The following is a 15,680-nucleotide window of genomic DNA, read 5'->3' as shown; positions in this document are numbered from 1 at the left end:
AAGCAGATCAGCCAGGGCAGGATTTCCTGCCTCTGAGAAAACACACCCATCTTTCATGGCTGGCATCCACAGCATCACCCAAGAAATGGTATTCTATCCTCTGCACGAGGAGAGAAGATTCTTCTCCAAGAATATTACAGTGGGCCCTCCACATTCACTGGTGTTAGGGGCACAGGACCCCCATTAAAGTGGGAAAACAGCAAACTGAAAAACACATTTTTTTACCTGAGTAAATATCTCTCTAGGAATCTCTAGGTCCTCCAGCATGTCTTTTGGCAGAGGTTGACAGCAGAGTCATGCTAGAGGACCTAGAGATTCCTAGAGAACATGTTAATCAAATTTGTGAATAATCAAATCTGCAAAAGTCGAAGCCACAGATGTGAAGGGTCAATACATCAGGACCCATAGTAATTTAAAATATATGCAAAAGCTTAAGCAGAGAATATGTACACCAGGGTAGGGATCATAAAGCCCTCACAATGCTGTTGGACTGCAGCTCCCAGCATTTTTCACTATTGTCTATGACGCCCAGGACTTGCAGTCTAACAACAACTGGAAGGCCACATGATCCCTATCCCTGATTTAATTCAAGAGCACTATGTTTAATCAGATAAAAAACTATTATTCATACATTAAAGTTCCAAACACTTTTGACCAAAGACACTCAAATGAACAGGCTGAATATTAAAACCTGAAGATGGCAATGTAAGTCTGCAGAGATTCAGTGCTAAGACCTGATGATATTCTCTGAAATTTAGTGAAGTTCCTTTTATGTTTCTATACAGAAAGTTATCCAGAGCAGCAGTCAGCATAATGCAATCATAGGCTCCATGCAACCTCAAAAGTTTTTCCATTTTCCAAATTGCCGACTAAGGGATGTGGGGAGCATTTTCAACACATTTTTGCCCTTCCTTGTAATTTTTCACTTTGATTCAAATCCCAGTTCAGCACCAGAAATCAAGTGATGTTAGACAGATTATTAGGTCATAGCCTCAGTTCAACTGTTTATAAAATCAAAGTAAAAAAAAAAGATTATTGCAAAAAGGATTGAAAAAGAAATATTCAGTGGTTTCACAGTGTTGACTGTAACAAAAGGGTAAAACTGTTACCATACATCTTTGGGGAAAAGAATATCAAGATGGGGAATGAGTTACAGTTTGTCCACGAATCAATTATGACAGAACCTGTAAGGCAACCTGTAATTTGGAACAGGCAAAGTTAATTTAGAATCTACTGGACGCTCTCCAGGTAATTTTATGACAGGCGGACAAGAATTTCTGACAGTCAGTTATTCATAACAAGAAAGTGACTCCCTCCTTCCTAAACTGTACCAATGAAATGAAGAAAGCCTAAGGCAAACAAGAGTAAATAAAGAATGTGGGCTCTGTTTACTTCTGATATTCAGAACACATACTTGGGTTCCTAATTCTTTAACACAATGTATATTTGTGCTACCAGGCTCTACCTGGTCTACAAGAGAAACCCTGTAAGTCTGAAGTCTGTCTACTTCTTGCCTAAGAGGTAATGTCTGCAGGAGACCCAAATAATGCTTCTGGCAATAATATAAACTAACTAACTAACTAACTAACACTCTCTCTCTCTCTCTCTCTCTCTCTCTCTCTCTCTCTCTATATATATATATATATATATATATATATATAATCAGAAGAGTCCAGGGACAAAATTAATCAGGGATCTTACACTGTATATGCTCTGTCACAGAACCAGCCTACTAGATTATATCACAAATCAGTTATTTACCATTGAGCATAACCCAAGAAATAAGAGAGGTCAGATGACATGGAAGTCAGCTATTTACTGATACAGAATGTAATCACTTTTCACAAATGCATGAAGACAGCACATAATTAGACAGTTTTCCTATTTATTTCAGAAAGGGCAATGTGTGCAATTGGGGTTCAAATTCCAAGATCCTTACAAATCAACATCATTTTAGACACCAAGCCATTTTCTTTTTTAAAATTCAATTTCAAGCCACCCAATAAACAGGGGCACATTTTTTTAAAAAAAAGACCCAGTCCAAGGCAACACACTTTATAAGAAAGAGAGGTAGCACACTGTTAAACTCCTTTTTCTGGCCCAATGCTGCTAAGTGCCATAGAACAGTATGCTTTCTCTGCATACTGACCTGCTTCTCTGCATTCTGCAGGAGGTAGGAAGGGATGCAGGGAGACAGGTTGCATTTCCTGTCTCCAGGAGGCACCTTCAGATGGCAAGAGGAGGAGGACAGTACTTTATTCTTCCTGGCAGAGCCTAACAGACTCGGCTGTTTCGTCACATCCTCATGCTGGAGATCTCCCAAGACAACGGGGCCCTAAGGAATAAAATAAAAACTACTCATTTACATGAAGCTCTTATAAATTAACTAAAACACATTTAAGGCAGCTAACAATAAATACATACATTTTAAATAAAAAGATAAAACACATTAGATGTTGTTGGCTAGTTAAGGTTGTACTACGCATTCATGACAGACCATGCCAACACACTTCCTCGGAGTGTAGTGGAGTCTCCTTCCCTGGAGGTCTTTAAACAGAGGCTTGTTGGGCATCTGTCGGGAATGCTTTGACTGAGAGTTCCTGCATGGCAGAACAGGGTTGGACTGGATGGCCCTTGGGACTCTTCCAACTCTACAATTCTATGAATCCTATTCACCTTTGCAAGAAAATTATAATTTTTTAAACGGATGGGGGGGGGGGGAGAAGCTCTCATAATGAAAACCCTGGGTGGCTATCCTTATCCTTATCCTTATCCTGGGCATGGACAGGGGTAGCGTGTCCCTGTTGGTGCTCTTGGACATCTCCGCGGCCTTCGATACCATCGACCATGGTATCCTTCTGGATCGCCTGGGAGAGTTGGGTATCGGGGGCACTGCTTTGCAGTGGTTCCGTTCCTACCTCTCGGGTAGATTCCAGATGGTGGAGCTGGGGGACTGTCGCTCCGATAAGAGGGCCCTCACATCTGGGGTCCCTCAGGGAGCGATTTTGTCCCCTATGCTATTTAACATTTACATGAAGCCGCTGGGAGAGATCATCCGGAGACACGGGGCGCGGTGTTATCAGTACGCTGATGACACCCAAATAGTCTTCTCTGTGTCTCCGACTGATGCAGTGACTAGGGATGGCATCTCTCCGCTCAATGCCTGTCTGGAGTCAGTAATGGGCTGGATGAGGGAAAACAGACTCAGCCTGAATCCAGAGAAAATGGAAGTGCTTGTGATAGGTTCTCCTGGTCTTGGGAAGGAGGTCTGTCCACCTGTCCTGAACGGGGTCACGCTCCCCGTAAAGGACTCAGTTCGCAGTTTGGGGGTGCTCCTTGACTCGTCGCTTCACCTGACTCCTCAGGTGGATGCGACAGTTAGGAGCACCTGTTATCAGCTTCGGCTGAAACGCCAGCTGCGTCCCTATCTCGACCGGGGGGACCTTGAAACAGTGGTGCATGCACTGGTAACCTCTCGACTTGATTTCTGCAATGCGCTCTACATGAGGCAACCCTTGTACCAAGCTCGGAAGCTGCAGTTGGTTCAAAATATGGCTGCTAGACTGGTCACTGGTAGCTCCAGGGCTAGCCATATAACACCGATACTGAAAGATCTTCACTGGCTGCCAATTCGCTTCCGGGCCCAATACAAGGTGTTGGTTGTGACCTATAAAGCCCTAAATGGCTTGGGCCCAGAGTACTTGGAGAACCGCGTCTACCCATACAATCCGCCCCGCACACTCAGGTCAGGGGGGAAAAATCTCTTGAGCGTCCCCAAGACTAAATATGTATCAACAGCGCAAAGGGCAGTCTCTGTGGCAGCCCCGCAATCTTGGAACGCTCTCCCTGAGGAGCTCCGCTTAGCCCCCTCCCTGGAGTCATTTAAGAAGAACCTGAAGACCCATTTATTCCGTCAAGCTTTCCCTCACATGTCCTGACTGTATTTCCCCTATGTACTGTGTGTTGTATTGTATGGATTTTTAGATTGATTAGAAATTTTGATTGATTCTATGTGGATTTTAATGATGTATAGTTATGCTGGTTTTAATTGGGGTGTTTTTATTGTGAAGTTTGTTTTTTAACTTGTATTGTACTGCATTTGTATTGCTTGTAAACCGCCGTGATCGTGGGAACGGCGGTATAGAAATAAAATTTCAATCAGTCAATCAATTTGAAATCAAAACAACCTTTTCTGGGCTCTTATTTTATATAAATGAAGGAAAAAGCTTTGCAAGCTACTTGTGTCCAGGAGAACAGAAAGCTGGCAAATTATACTCCCTTGATATGGTAGGAATCCCATAAATTTGCCCTGCCTATCATACATTTGTTGTTGTTGTTATCCAGCCTCAAGTCGATCTTGATGCATGGTGATCCTGTAGATGAGACATCTCCAAGTCTCCCTGTCTTCCACTGCTCAGTTCCTGCAAATTCATACCCGTGACCTCTTTTATAGAGTCCATCCATCTAGCATGTAGCCTTCCTCTTTCTAGTTTCCTTCCACCTTTCCTAGCATTATGGTTTTTTCCAATGAGTCCTCCCTTCTCATTTCTGAGATTTCTGGTTTGATCTGTTTTAGGATCCATTTCTTTGACTTCTAGGCTGCCCATGGCATCGTCAGCACTTTTCTCCAGCACATCTCAAATTAATTGGTTTACTTCCTATCTGCTTTCTTAACTGTTCAGCTCTTGTATTCATACACAGTAATGGGGAATATAATGTGTTGTACGATTCTAACTTTACATATCTTTACATTTTAGGATCTTTTCTAGTTCTTTCATAGCTGCTCTCTCCATTTCTAGTTTTCTTACGATTCCTTGACTGCAGTCCCTGTTCTGATCAATGTTTGATCCCAAGCATGAGAACTCTTTTACTATTTCTATTTCTTCGTTGTCTAGGTTGAATTTATGTAGATCACCTGTGGTCACTGTTTTTGTTTTTCTTATGTTCAATGTGCTTTTGCATTTTCTCCCTTGATCTTCCTTACTAGCTGTTTCAAGTCTGTGGTTTATAGTGTCATCTGCATATCTTAAATTGTTCATATTCCTTCCTCCTTATTTTCTTTCCTCTTTCTGTGTTCAATCCTGCTTTTCATGTAATACATTCTGTATATAAGTTGAACAGACAGGGTGGAAGGACACAGCCCTCTCTGACCCCTTTGCCAATTGGGAACCATTCTGCTTCTCCGTTTGCTGTCCCGATCTGTCCTTAGCACAGATTCTTTATCAGGACTATCAGATGTGTTGGCACTCCCATGTCTTTATACTATAGTACAAAGATACCAAGAAACGAACGTTGGTACTTACCCGTGCTACGTTCATTTCCAGCAGACGAGGATCCTAGCATCCTGTATTCTGGGTTTAGCTCCTCCTATTTGCTCCTGTAGGCAGGGACAATAAACAAAAGACCGGCCCCTATATAAGGAGGAGCTAGCCCCCCTGAGCCTCAGTCAATAACAAGCCAAGCGAGTAGTAAGGTAAATCAAGAAAACGAACTTTAGTAACATCAGCTAAGGGTTAACTAGAACACCTTAGAAAAAACTAGTCGAAGAACAAACAAGAACTCAGAAAACCAATCCAGCAACAAGAAGAACAAGGCAGGTCCACCAACAGGCAGGCAGGGTCGGAGGCCGCAGGCAGCACCCGGGTGGGCAGGATGCTAGGACCCTCGTCTGCTGGAAATGAACGTTCGTTTTCCCAGCAGACAGGGTCCTAACCTCCTGTATTCTGGGATTTACAAAAGCCCTCTTGAACCGGGAGGGAAGTGCTGCTAGAAGACTGTGGGCCCCAACACAATCTGTTGGAGGACCCTCCTTGTAAATGACGCCTCAGCGGACTGAGACATGTCCAGTTTGTAATGTCTTATGAAGGTCAAAGGCGACTTCCATGTGGCCGCCTTGAAAATTTCTGATAGGGAGGAGCTAGTGGCCAGGGCCGCAGAGGTCGATGCACTCCTGGTTGAGTGCGCCATCACCCCCTCGGGTGGAATGAGATCAAGAGTTCGGTAGCTCTCTTGAATACAAGACCTGATCCACCAACTCAGAGTCGAGACTGATACCTTGCACCCCAAGAGCCCGGGCGAAAGGAAATGAACAACATCTCAGATGACCTTAAGGTTGAAGTCATCTTGATGTAGATTTTGAGGGCTCTGTGCACATCCAATGTGTGCCAGGTCTTTTCCAAGTCCTTCTTAGGACTGGGGCAGAATGAAGGCAGGAGAATGTCCTGTGACATCTGAAAAGCTGAGTTGACCCTAGGCACGAAGGTAGGGTCTGGACAAAGGCACACTGAGTCTGGTCTAAAAATATACAAGTCTTCCTGTGGCTTTTATGGCTAGCCCCTTCCCTTGTTGAATTAGTTTCCAGGCATCTTCTCTGGCCTGGAAAAAGGAGAGTGGGGTGAGCAGAAACAGCACAACTCAAACCTCATGAGCTAACAGTAATAAAATGAACACCAGAAAAGGTTAACCAGTATCTCTTGTAAATCTGAGCCCCCAGACCTGTAGATGTGGGGGCTCTCCCCTCATTTATTTGCCCCATCAAGGGAGGCTGCCTGGCCAGTAGCTTCTTCCAGGCACTGAGGAAGCTGCTCTTAAGTTATCAGTGACTGAAGACCATTTGTAACCATGGGTAGATAGCTGCATATGGCCTGTAGTGTAGCCCTGATATTCACAGGGCATTTTGTTTTATTTATGCTTGAGACAGCCCCAACTTCAAGCTAGGGTTTACAAGCTTAGCCCTTTTAATCTCAGGCAGGCTTTATAGTAACCTGGCTGCATTAGAAGCTGGCTTGGTCCTCAACTCCCTCCCACTTGCATAGGTAGCTGGGAAGGGCAGAGGGGGCTGCTTTGGGACATGGCTCTACATTTACCTGAGGTATGTCTGTATCCTGAGAAAGGATAATCTCAGATGGAAAGGAGAGGCTAAGTGCTCAAGCTGCTCTCTCAAGAGTGCCACGGTTTGGGGCAGCCAAACACAATTGGGGGTGAAGGGAACTCTCCACCCATGATATCCACAATTGGTTTCCCCCTTTTTTGTTGTTGTACTTTTTGAGGAGGGAACACAGGAGGATTTGTATCCATGTGCTATCTCAAATAATCCTTGGGTTGGAAGATACCCCCAAGGGCCATCCAGTCCAACCCCATTCTGCCAGGCAGGAACTCTCAATCAAAACATACCTGATAGATAGCCCTCCAGCCTCTGTTTATAAGTGGGTGGCAGAGGCCATGCTCTCTCTGGGGAGGACATGAAGCCATCTTGTGCTTTTTTTGTGGGATGCTCTGTGGCATCCAAAAAGGGCCATTTTTGAGTCGGAAGCTTCAGCTCCTGCTGGGCCAAGTCTACTTCCTTTACAGCCATACGGCTGTACATATAGAGGAGGAGTCCTCTGCCTCCTTACACACCATCTCATAAGAATTCAAAAGGAATGTGCAGGAGCCCTGGCAACACCACCATGTGTTTCCCAGTCTGCAAAAGGATCTCCCACACCCGTTGGGGTCCTGGGTGCCATTGGGGCCAGAGATGGAAAGGAAGGGGGAGACCAAGGGTTTATGCCCCATCTGCCCTCCTGGCAGAGTCCCAAACCTTATGCAAGGCATAGTACCTGCAATGGCCATGGCAGAAGCCTCATGGCAATGCCTGCCCTGAGTGAGGGCATTAGATCTGGCCAAGGTTCTTTGGTGGCTAGAGAGAGAGGGCTCCTGGTACTCACCCTTCTCCTGTGTCTTCTGGCTGGCTTGCTTCTCTGACCTTGGCCGTTTCAGGCTGGGCAGAGGTGATGCAGAGAAATCCTTTGCCATGGCTTTTGGCTGGCCTGTCCTCTGAACTCTGGCTGGGCAGAGATGCTGAGGAGGGAAGTTTCCATGACTTCTGGCCAGTTTCCTCACTGATCCCTGGCCTTAAACAGGCTGGGCAGAGGTGATGTGGAGAAACAGAAACATGGAGGGGGAAACCCCTCACCATCTCTTCCCACAGCTCCCATGTGCTGCAATGCTGTTTGCAGAAATCTCCTGTGCTCCCACCATGAAAGGGGGTAGCTTTGGAGGAGAGGGAGAGTCATTGGCAAAGCCAAGACCTTTCTCCAATCCTGGGAGCCCTTGCCATATTAAGTCTTTCTTCATGCTTCCAAGGCAGCAAGAGAAACAAAGAGAAGAAAAGGACTGGAGTGGCTGTAGTGAAGAAGCTGCAGAGCAACAGCAGACACCTCCCAATGGGTGTCCCTCTGAAGCCAGCTCCCTCTGTTGAGCTGGCAGACCCTGAGCTAGGGAAGCCTGGGTTAAGGATGGCCCTTCACCCATGCTCTCAGGGTCCTCTGCCATAGTCACCACCAAGGAAGGGGGGAAAGGCAGGAGAGAGGAGAAGTAGGGGAGGCCAAGAAAACTCTCAAATTGTTTTCGGAGAAAGGAAAAACTTCGCTGGCTCGAAGAGGCACATCCTACTAGGAGCTTAGGCAGGAACAAGACTGAGGCTCAGGGGGGCTAGCTCCTCCCTATATAGGGGCCGGTCTTTTGTTTATTGTCCCTGCCTACAGGAGCAAATAGGAGGAGCTAAACCCAGAATACAGGAGGTTAGGACCCTGTCTGCTGGGAAATATCCTCTCTAGATACTCTTTGGTATTTCAAATTATTAATTCTGTGCACACATGCAACAGCCTTCAAAAGAGAACCTCAGAATTAAGAGTGTGTAATTAGATCTTACATGTAAAATTCAGGGTGTGCCATGCATACAGAATCTCACACATCCAAATGCCGAAGAAGATCACATAGCTGAATGCACATTCTCTGTACAACCAATTTAAGGGCTTTAACTTCTGTAATATTACATGTGGTCATTATGCCAGATACTCCTATCAGCATTTAAAATGTCTGAACTAGTTCCCTTGAAGCCAAGAAATATCCCTGTAGTTAGGGTTGCCATAATTCTCTAAAAACCAGGACAAAATGTAGGACAAAATTTAGACCAAAATATAGGACAACTGTAGGAGAAATTTTAGCCCCAAATGTAGGACATTTAAGAAAAATGGAGGACCTTAAACGTCCTGCATATTCTCCCGGTTTTTAGTAGAGAATTATGGCAACCCTGCCTGTAGCATTTCCCCTCAGGAGGATATTTCAGAAGCAACAGCCATTCTCAATAGCTCTTTAAGGAAGAAACAAGGCATCTGTGCAAATTCTCAACTACTATGCATTCTAAAAGGAATGGAGGCAATAAAAGCTGAGTATGACCTTGGTGTGAAAAAAAGTAATGTGGAACAACTCAGGAATTGGCCTAAATATCAAAGAACTGTAGGACTGGATACACCCTCAAGAGCCACCCACCCTTACGAGCCTGGTGTTAGAATCCAGGCCATCTGATTCAAATGAATCTGACTGTTTAAAATAATAATAATAATAATAATAATAATAATAATAAACACTGTTGCCATTTACAAATTTATCACTCTAAAACTGAACAAAAGCCTACCTAGCTCAAAGGCTAGTAGTATTTCTAACATTCTTGGAATACCCTCCCCGGAGAAGTCCACCTGGCTCTCTGCTAACCCAGGAACTTAACACTTATTAAAACCAAAATTTTCAACACAGAACATGTGCGCTTTACTGTCCATTTCAATAACCTTTTCATTTACAGTCTGCTGTGTTTGCTTACTTGCTTTATATTATTATTATTTCTAGTAGCGTTGGTAGTGCTACTATTACTACCGTTCATACAATTTCTTGCACAGGCAGCAAGTAAAGAGGACCCATGGTCTGTGATGTCTCTACACTAATGCACAGAGCATGGGAAATAAGCAAGATGAACTCAAACTCCTAGCACAACAAAGCAAATATGATATAATAGGCATCACTGAAACCTGGTGGGATGAATCTCATAATTGGAATGTGGAAATAGAGGGGTATAACCTATTTAAGAGAAATAGGCCAAACAGGAAAGGAGGAGGAAGCACTATATGTCAGAGATATTTACACCAGTGAAGAGATCCAGGACATCAATCATGGAAGCCAGGTGGAGAGCATCTGGATAAAAATTAAAGGGCAGGGAAACAACAAGGATATTATGGAGGGAGTCTACTACAGACCCCCAAGTCAGATGGAGGAATTGGATGATGCCTTTCTAGAACAAATGACCATAGACTCAGAAAGGAGAGATGCAGCAGTGATGGGCGACTTCAACTATCCTGATATTTGCTGGAAGTCAAACTCAGCAAAATCCTCAAAGGTCTAGCAAATTCCTCACTTGCCTGGAAGACAGTTTCATTGTCCAAAACGTGAAAGAGGCAACAAGGGGGGCAGCTATTTTAGATCTGATCCTAACCAATAAGGATGACTCGGTTAATGGGGAGCAAGCGGGGGGATCTCAAGTCGGATATGGCGACACTCTCTCGGAGCCCTTTCTAATAACTAATGGTGTGAAACAAGGCTGTGTTCTCACTCCAACTCTATTTACAATCTTCTTTAGCATGATGCTCCAAAGGGCTACGGCAGATCTCAAAGAAGACGATGGCATCTATATACGCTACCGTACTAATGGTAGCCTGTTTAACTTAAGCCGCCTGAGGGCTCGCACTTAGACTCTAAACTACCTAGTCCGTGAGCTGCTTTTTGCTGACGATGCTGCCCTCGTTGCCCATACGGAAGCAGCTCTGCAGCGCCTCACATCTTGCTTTGCTACAGCTGCAGAGCTCTTTGGGCTGGAAGTCAGCTTGAAGAAAACGGAGGTTCTCTACCAGCCGGCACCTCAGGAAGAACACTACCATCCCCACATCACTGTAGGCATATCTGTGCTTAACTCCGTCCAGCAGTTCACCTACCTGGGAAGCATCATCTCCTCAGACGCCAAGATTGATAAAGAGATCGATCACAGACTGGCAAAGGCACATAGCGCATTCGAAAGGCTTCACAAAAGAGTCTGGAGTAACAAACATTTGAGGCGAAGCACCATAATCAGTGGGTATAGAGCCGTTGTACTGTCTATTCTCCTCTATGGGTCTGAAACATGGGTCACCTATCGCCAACACCTACGACTCCTCGAACGCTTTCATCAGCGCTGTTTACGCACAATTCTAAATATACACTGGACTGACTATGTGATGAATGTTGCTGTCCCTGAGAAGCAGGGATCACCAGCATTGAGGCCATGCTATTGAGGACGCAGCTGCGCTGGGCAGGACACGTTTCTAGGATGAAGGACCATCGCCTCCCCAAAATAATACGTTATGGTGAACTCGCCACGGGTCAAGAGCATAAGAGGGGTGCCCCAAAGAAGAGATACAAGGACTCCCTGAAACAACATCTCAGGCTCGGCCAAGTTGATCACCAACAATGTTCTGTCCTGGCCTCTCATCGGGAGGCATGGAGATGCACTATCCACGATGCTGCAGCCTTTTTCAAAAACTCACGCCAAACAAGTCTTGAAGATAAACGGCAACGCAGAAAGAACCACAACTTGGATACATCACCCAAAGAGACATTCTGCTGTACTTTCTGCAACCGGACTTGTTTATCTCAGATCGGCCTTTTAAGTCATCAATGCGCTTGTAGAAAGCACAGGATGAGTCCTTCCTGAATCTTTGTTCGCGAAGAAAAGCCAGAGAGAGAGAGAGAGAGAGAGAGAGAGAGAGAGAGATGGGGTCATTGGGTGGAAGTGACCATGTTCTCCTGGAGTTTATTACACAATGGAAAGGAGAAGCCAGGCATAGTCAAACATGCATTCTAGACTTTAGGAGAGCAGATTTCAGTAAACCTAGAGAAGTATTGAGGGTGAACCTGTTTTCAGAAATACTAAAAGAGAAGGGAGTTCAGGATGGATGGGATTTTCTCAAAAGGGAGAAAGCACAATTTCAAACAGCCCCAGTGAGAAAGAAAAACAGGAGGTATCTCAAGAAACCAGGATGGATGACTAAGGAACTTTCAACTGAGCTAACTTTTAAACGGAACATGTATAAGAAATGGAAAAAGGGGGAAATCACGAAAAAGGAATTCAAAGAAATAGCAGGCATTTGTAGGGGTAAAGTCAGAAAAGCTAAAGCGCAGAATGAACTCAGGCTTGCTAGAGAGGTTAAAAAGAATAAAAAAGGGCTTTTTTGGATATGTCCACAGCAAAAGGAAGAAGAAGGAAATGGTAGGGCCACTGCATGAAGAGGATGGCAAAATGTTAACAGAAGACAGAGAAAAGGCAGAATTACTCAAGACCTTCTTTGCCTCAGTCTTCTCAGAAAAGGCAAAGGGAGCTCAACCTGAGGATAATGGAGCAGAGGACAGAATAGGGGAATTTCAGCACAGAATAAGTAAAGAGATAGTAGAGGAATACCTTGCTAATCTAAATGAATTTAAGTCTCCAGGACCAGATGAACTACATCCAAGGGTATTAAAAGAACTGGCAAATGTAATATCGGAGCCATTGGCAATAATAGTCTTTGAGAACTCCTGGAAAACAGGAGAAATCCCAGCAGACTGGAGGAGGGCAAACGTCCCCATCTTCAAAAAGGAGAAAAAAGAGGATGCCAACATTTATCGTCCAGTTAGTCTGACATCAGTTCTAGGAAAGATTCTGGAGCAGATCATTAAACAGAGAGTTTGTGAACATCTAGAAGGCAATGCCATAATCACAAAAAGTCAACATGGGTTTCAGAGAAACAAGTCATGCCAGACAAACCTGATCTCTTTCTTTGATAAAATTACCAGCTTGGTAGATGAAGGGAATGCTGTGGATATCGTATATCTTGATTTCAGTAAGGCCTTTGACAAGGTTTCCTATGACATTCTTGCAAACAAGCTTATAAAAAGTGGGATAGACAAGGCAACTGTTACATGGATTTGTAACTGGTTGACCAGCCGAACCCAAAGGGTGCTGTTTGTTGTGGCACCAGAGCTCTCTGACAGAGAAGGGCAAATATCTCACAAAACATCTACAGCACTGAGCCATGGCAGTTAAAGCTGTGTCAAAAAGCTGCAGATAAAGCCATTAAATCCAAGACCTGAGACTAGGACTTGCACATCATTAAGTGACACATCTGAAACCTACTAACAAACCAGATAATACAGGACAGACAATTCTAAAACTATACAGAGAAGAAAGGAAAAACCAATAAATTGTGCCTGAAGATTGTACAAAGCTTAAAGAAATGCATAAAGGAAAACAACATTTCCCTTCCTTTGCAAAAACAGGCTTCGTGTGTTTCTGGTGGACCTTGCCTGTGAGACTCTGCACACAGCAGGAAAGATTTTCCTAATATGTAAAGGCTGTCAAGGGGGCTGAGTGAAGGACATGAAATCCAAACCGTACAACTTGCTAAGAGGCTGGGCGTACAATCCTCCCATCCGCAAAAGAACAACAATCCCCTAAAATCATTAATTCTTACAACCTATAATGCAATGGATCCCAAACTTTGATCCTTTGGGTTTTTAAACTTCAACTCCCACATGCCCCAGTCAGCTTGGCCAACCAGTAGGAATCGAGGGAGCTGATGACCAGAACATGTGGAGGACCAAAGCTTGGGAACCACTAGAATAATGCAATCCTGTATTTAACCAATTTCTTACTCAATGTATGAAAACTTCCTCCCTCAGCTCCTGTAGCTCCACACAGGGCCAGAAAGAAACCCAATACCCTCCACTCCAAGCCCAGCCCAGACCCCACGGAAGCTGCCACTGCCACTCTCCCTGGGCCGCATGGAAGAGGAGAATCACCCTTCTCAGTCCAAAAACTAAGCCGGTCACTGCTAGTTTTTTTTTTACTAGCAGGAAGAGCAGCTCCTCTGGAAGTCCCTAGTCACACACAAGCAAAAAGGAAACTGGTAAGGACAACAACTGAAAGCCAGTAATCTTTGAGGTTTTTATTGACACTGGCCTAAATCCAATAGTTAAGTTTTACCTAAGCAGACCAACTGAATTGATAGGAATTTGTTAAGTCAACAGTTATGTAAACTGAACTGATTCAATGGGTTTATTCTAATTGTGACTAACAGTGGAATTTAGAATACAGTAAACTTAATGGTGGGTTCCCCCCCCCCCAATAACTTTTCATTAACCATTTAAAGGAAGGGTCAAAATCATTTACAGGCACACAAAATAAATCTCTCTCTCCTGACTCAAAAATGTTTGAGTTGGCCGAACAAAAGTATTGTGGTGAGCTATATTTATTTATTTATTTATTTATTAGCCATTTATTTTGGCCAACCTTTGCTTTTTGCATGACAGAGAATCACACACTTCTACCGGGCAAAAATCTTTCCATCAACGGGCTTCTTATTCTATGCAAAGTCATTACGTTTTGGAATGAAAGTTTACCTTTTACCAGATAACAAAACAAGGTGCACAATTTGTTGATCCTTTATTAATGATACCTACGGTATTTTCAAAGGACAACAATGGCACCTTTTCATCCTGGAGGGAAGTGACCAGTGCGGTCTCACAGGGCTCTGTCCTGGGCCCAGTGCTATTCAACATCTTTATCAATGACCTGGATGACAGAATTGGGAGCATACTTATCAAATTTGCAGATGACACCAAATTAGGAGTAATAGCTAATACTCCAGAGGACAGGATCAAGATTCAAAATGACCTGAATAGACTAGAAAGCTGGGCCAAAACTAACAAAATGAAATTCAACACGGAGAAATGTAAGGTATTGCACTTAGGGCGGAAAAATAAAATGCACAGATATAGGATGGGTGACACCTGGCTGAATGAAAGTACATGTGAAAGGGATCTAGGAGTCCAAGTAGACCACAAGTTGAACATGAGTGAACAGTGTGATGCGGCAGCTAAAAAGGCCAATGCTATTTTAGGCTGCATCAATAGAAGTATAGTGTCTAGATCAAGAGAAGTAATAGTGCCACTGTATTCTGCTTTGGTCAGGCCCCACCTAGAATATTGTGTCCAGTTCTGGGCACCACAATTCAAAAAGGACATTGAGAAACTGAAGCCATGTGTCCAAAGAAGGGCGACTAAAATGGTGAAGGGTCTGGAAACCATGCCCTATGAAGAACGAGCTGGGGATGTTTAGCCTGGAGAAAATAAGAGGTGATATGATAGCCTTGTTTTAATATTTGAAGGGATGTCATATTGAGGAGGGAGCAAGCTTGTTTTCTGCTGCTCCAGAGAATCGGACCCGGAACAATGGATGCAAGCTTCAAGAAAAGAGATTCCAGCTCAACATTAGGAAGAACCTCCTGACTGTAAGGGCTATTTGACAGTGGAACACACTCCTTCCTCGGAGTGTAGTGGAGTCTCCCTCCTTGGAGGTTTTTAAGCAGAGGCTGGATGGCCATCTGTCGGGAATGCTTTGATTTGGATTTCCTGCATGGCAGGGGGTTGGACTGGATGGCCCCTGCGGTCTCTTCCAACTCTACGATCCTTTGATTCTATGATTCTATGATTCTTCTGATTAATTTATTAGTCATTATAACACAGATTAATAATGAAAATAAATAAACTAGTTGTTAGCTATCATAGGTGTACTGCACTGCCTGTCTACTACATTGTAGAGAAAATTCAACTGGAAAGTTCTCATCAGGGGACATGCAAACTCTCTTTGTTTCTGTGCCTTTAATAATCTGCTATGTTTTGCAGAAAAATTCTAGTATCTGGCATGTTAATACAGTTCTGAAAGCATTTTACTTAGTCTGTTCCCCGCTTTGATCCAACCGGGAGAGGCGGGGAAACATAAATAAAATTTTATTATTATT

The 15,680-nt window shown here is 44.0% G+C and overlaps 1 protein-coding gene across 1 annotated transcript in view; it reads right to left on the bottom strand.

Annotated features, from left to right (window-relative positions):
* LOC149310163 (KAT8 regulatory NSL complex subunit 1-like) overlaps positions 1 to 15,680 on the bottom strand; it is a 51,821-nt gene that overhangs the window by 21,911 nt on the left and 14,230 nt on the right. Inside the window, exon 3 of the mRNA XM_089533829.1 lies at positions 2,150 to 2,335. Coding sequence (XP_089389955.1) covers positions 2,150 to 2,335 — 186 coding nt within the window. The remainder of the gene's footprint in view (positions 1 to 2,149; positions 2,336 to 15,680) is intronic.

This window comes from Sceloporus occidentalis, unplaced genomic scaffold, assembly GCF_023333645.1.
Source record: "Sceloporus occidentalis isolate IW3139 unplaced genomic scaffold, rSceOcc1.0.p SCAF_7, whole genome shotgun sequence".
In the NCBI taxonomy this organism is placed as follows: domain Eukaryota; kingdom Metazoa; phylum Chordata; class Lepidosauria; order Squamata; family Phrynosomatidae; genus Sceloporus; species Sceloporus occidentalis.
This window is presented reverse-complemented; position numbering and strand designations above follow the sequence as displayed.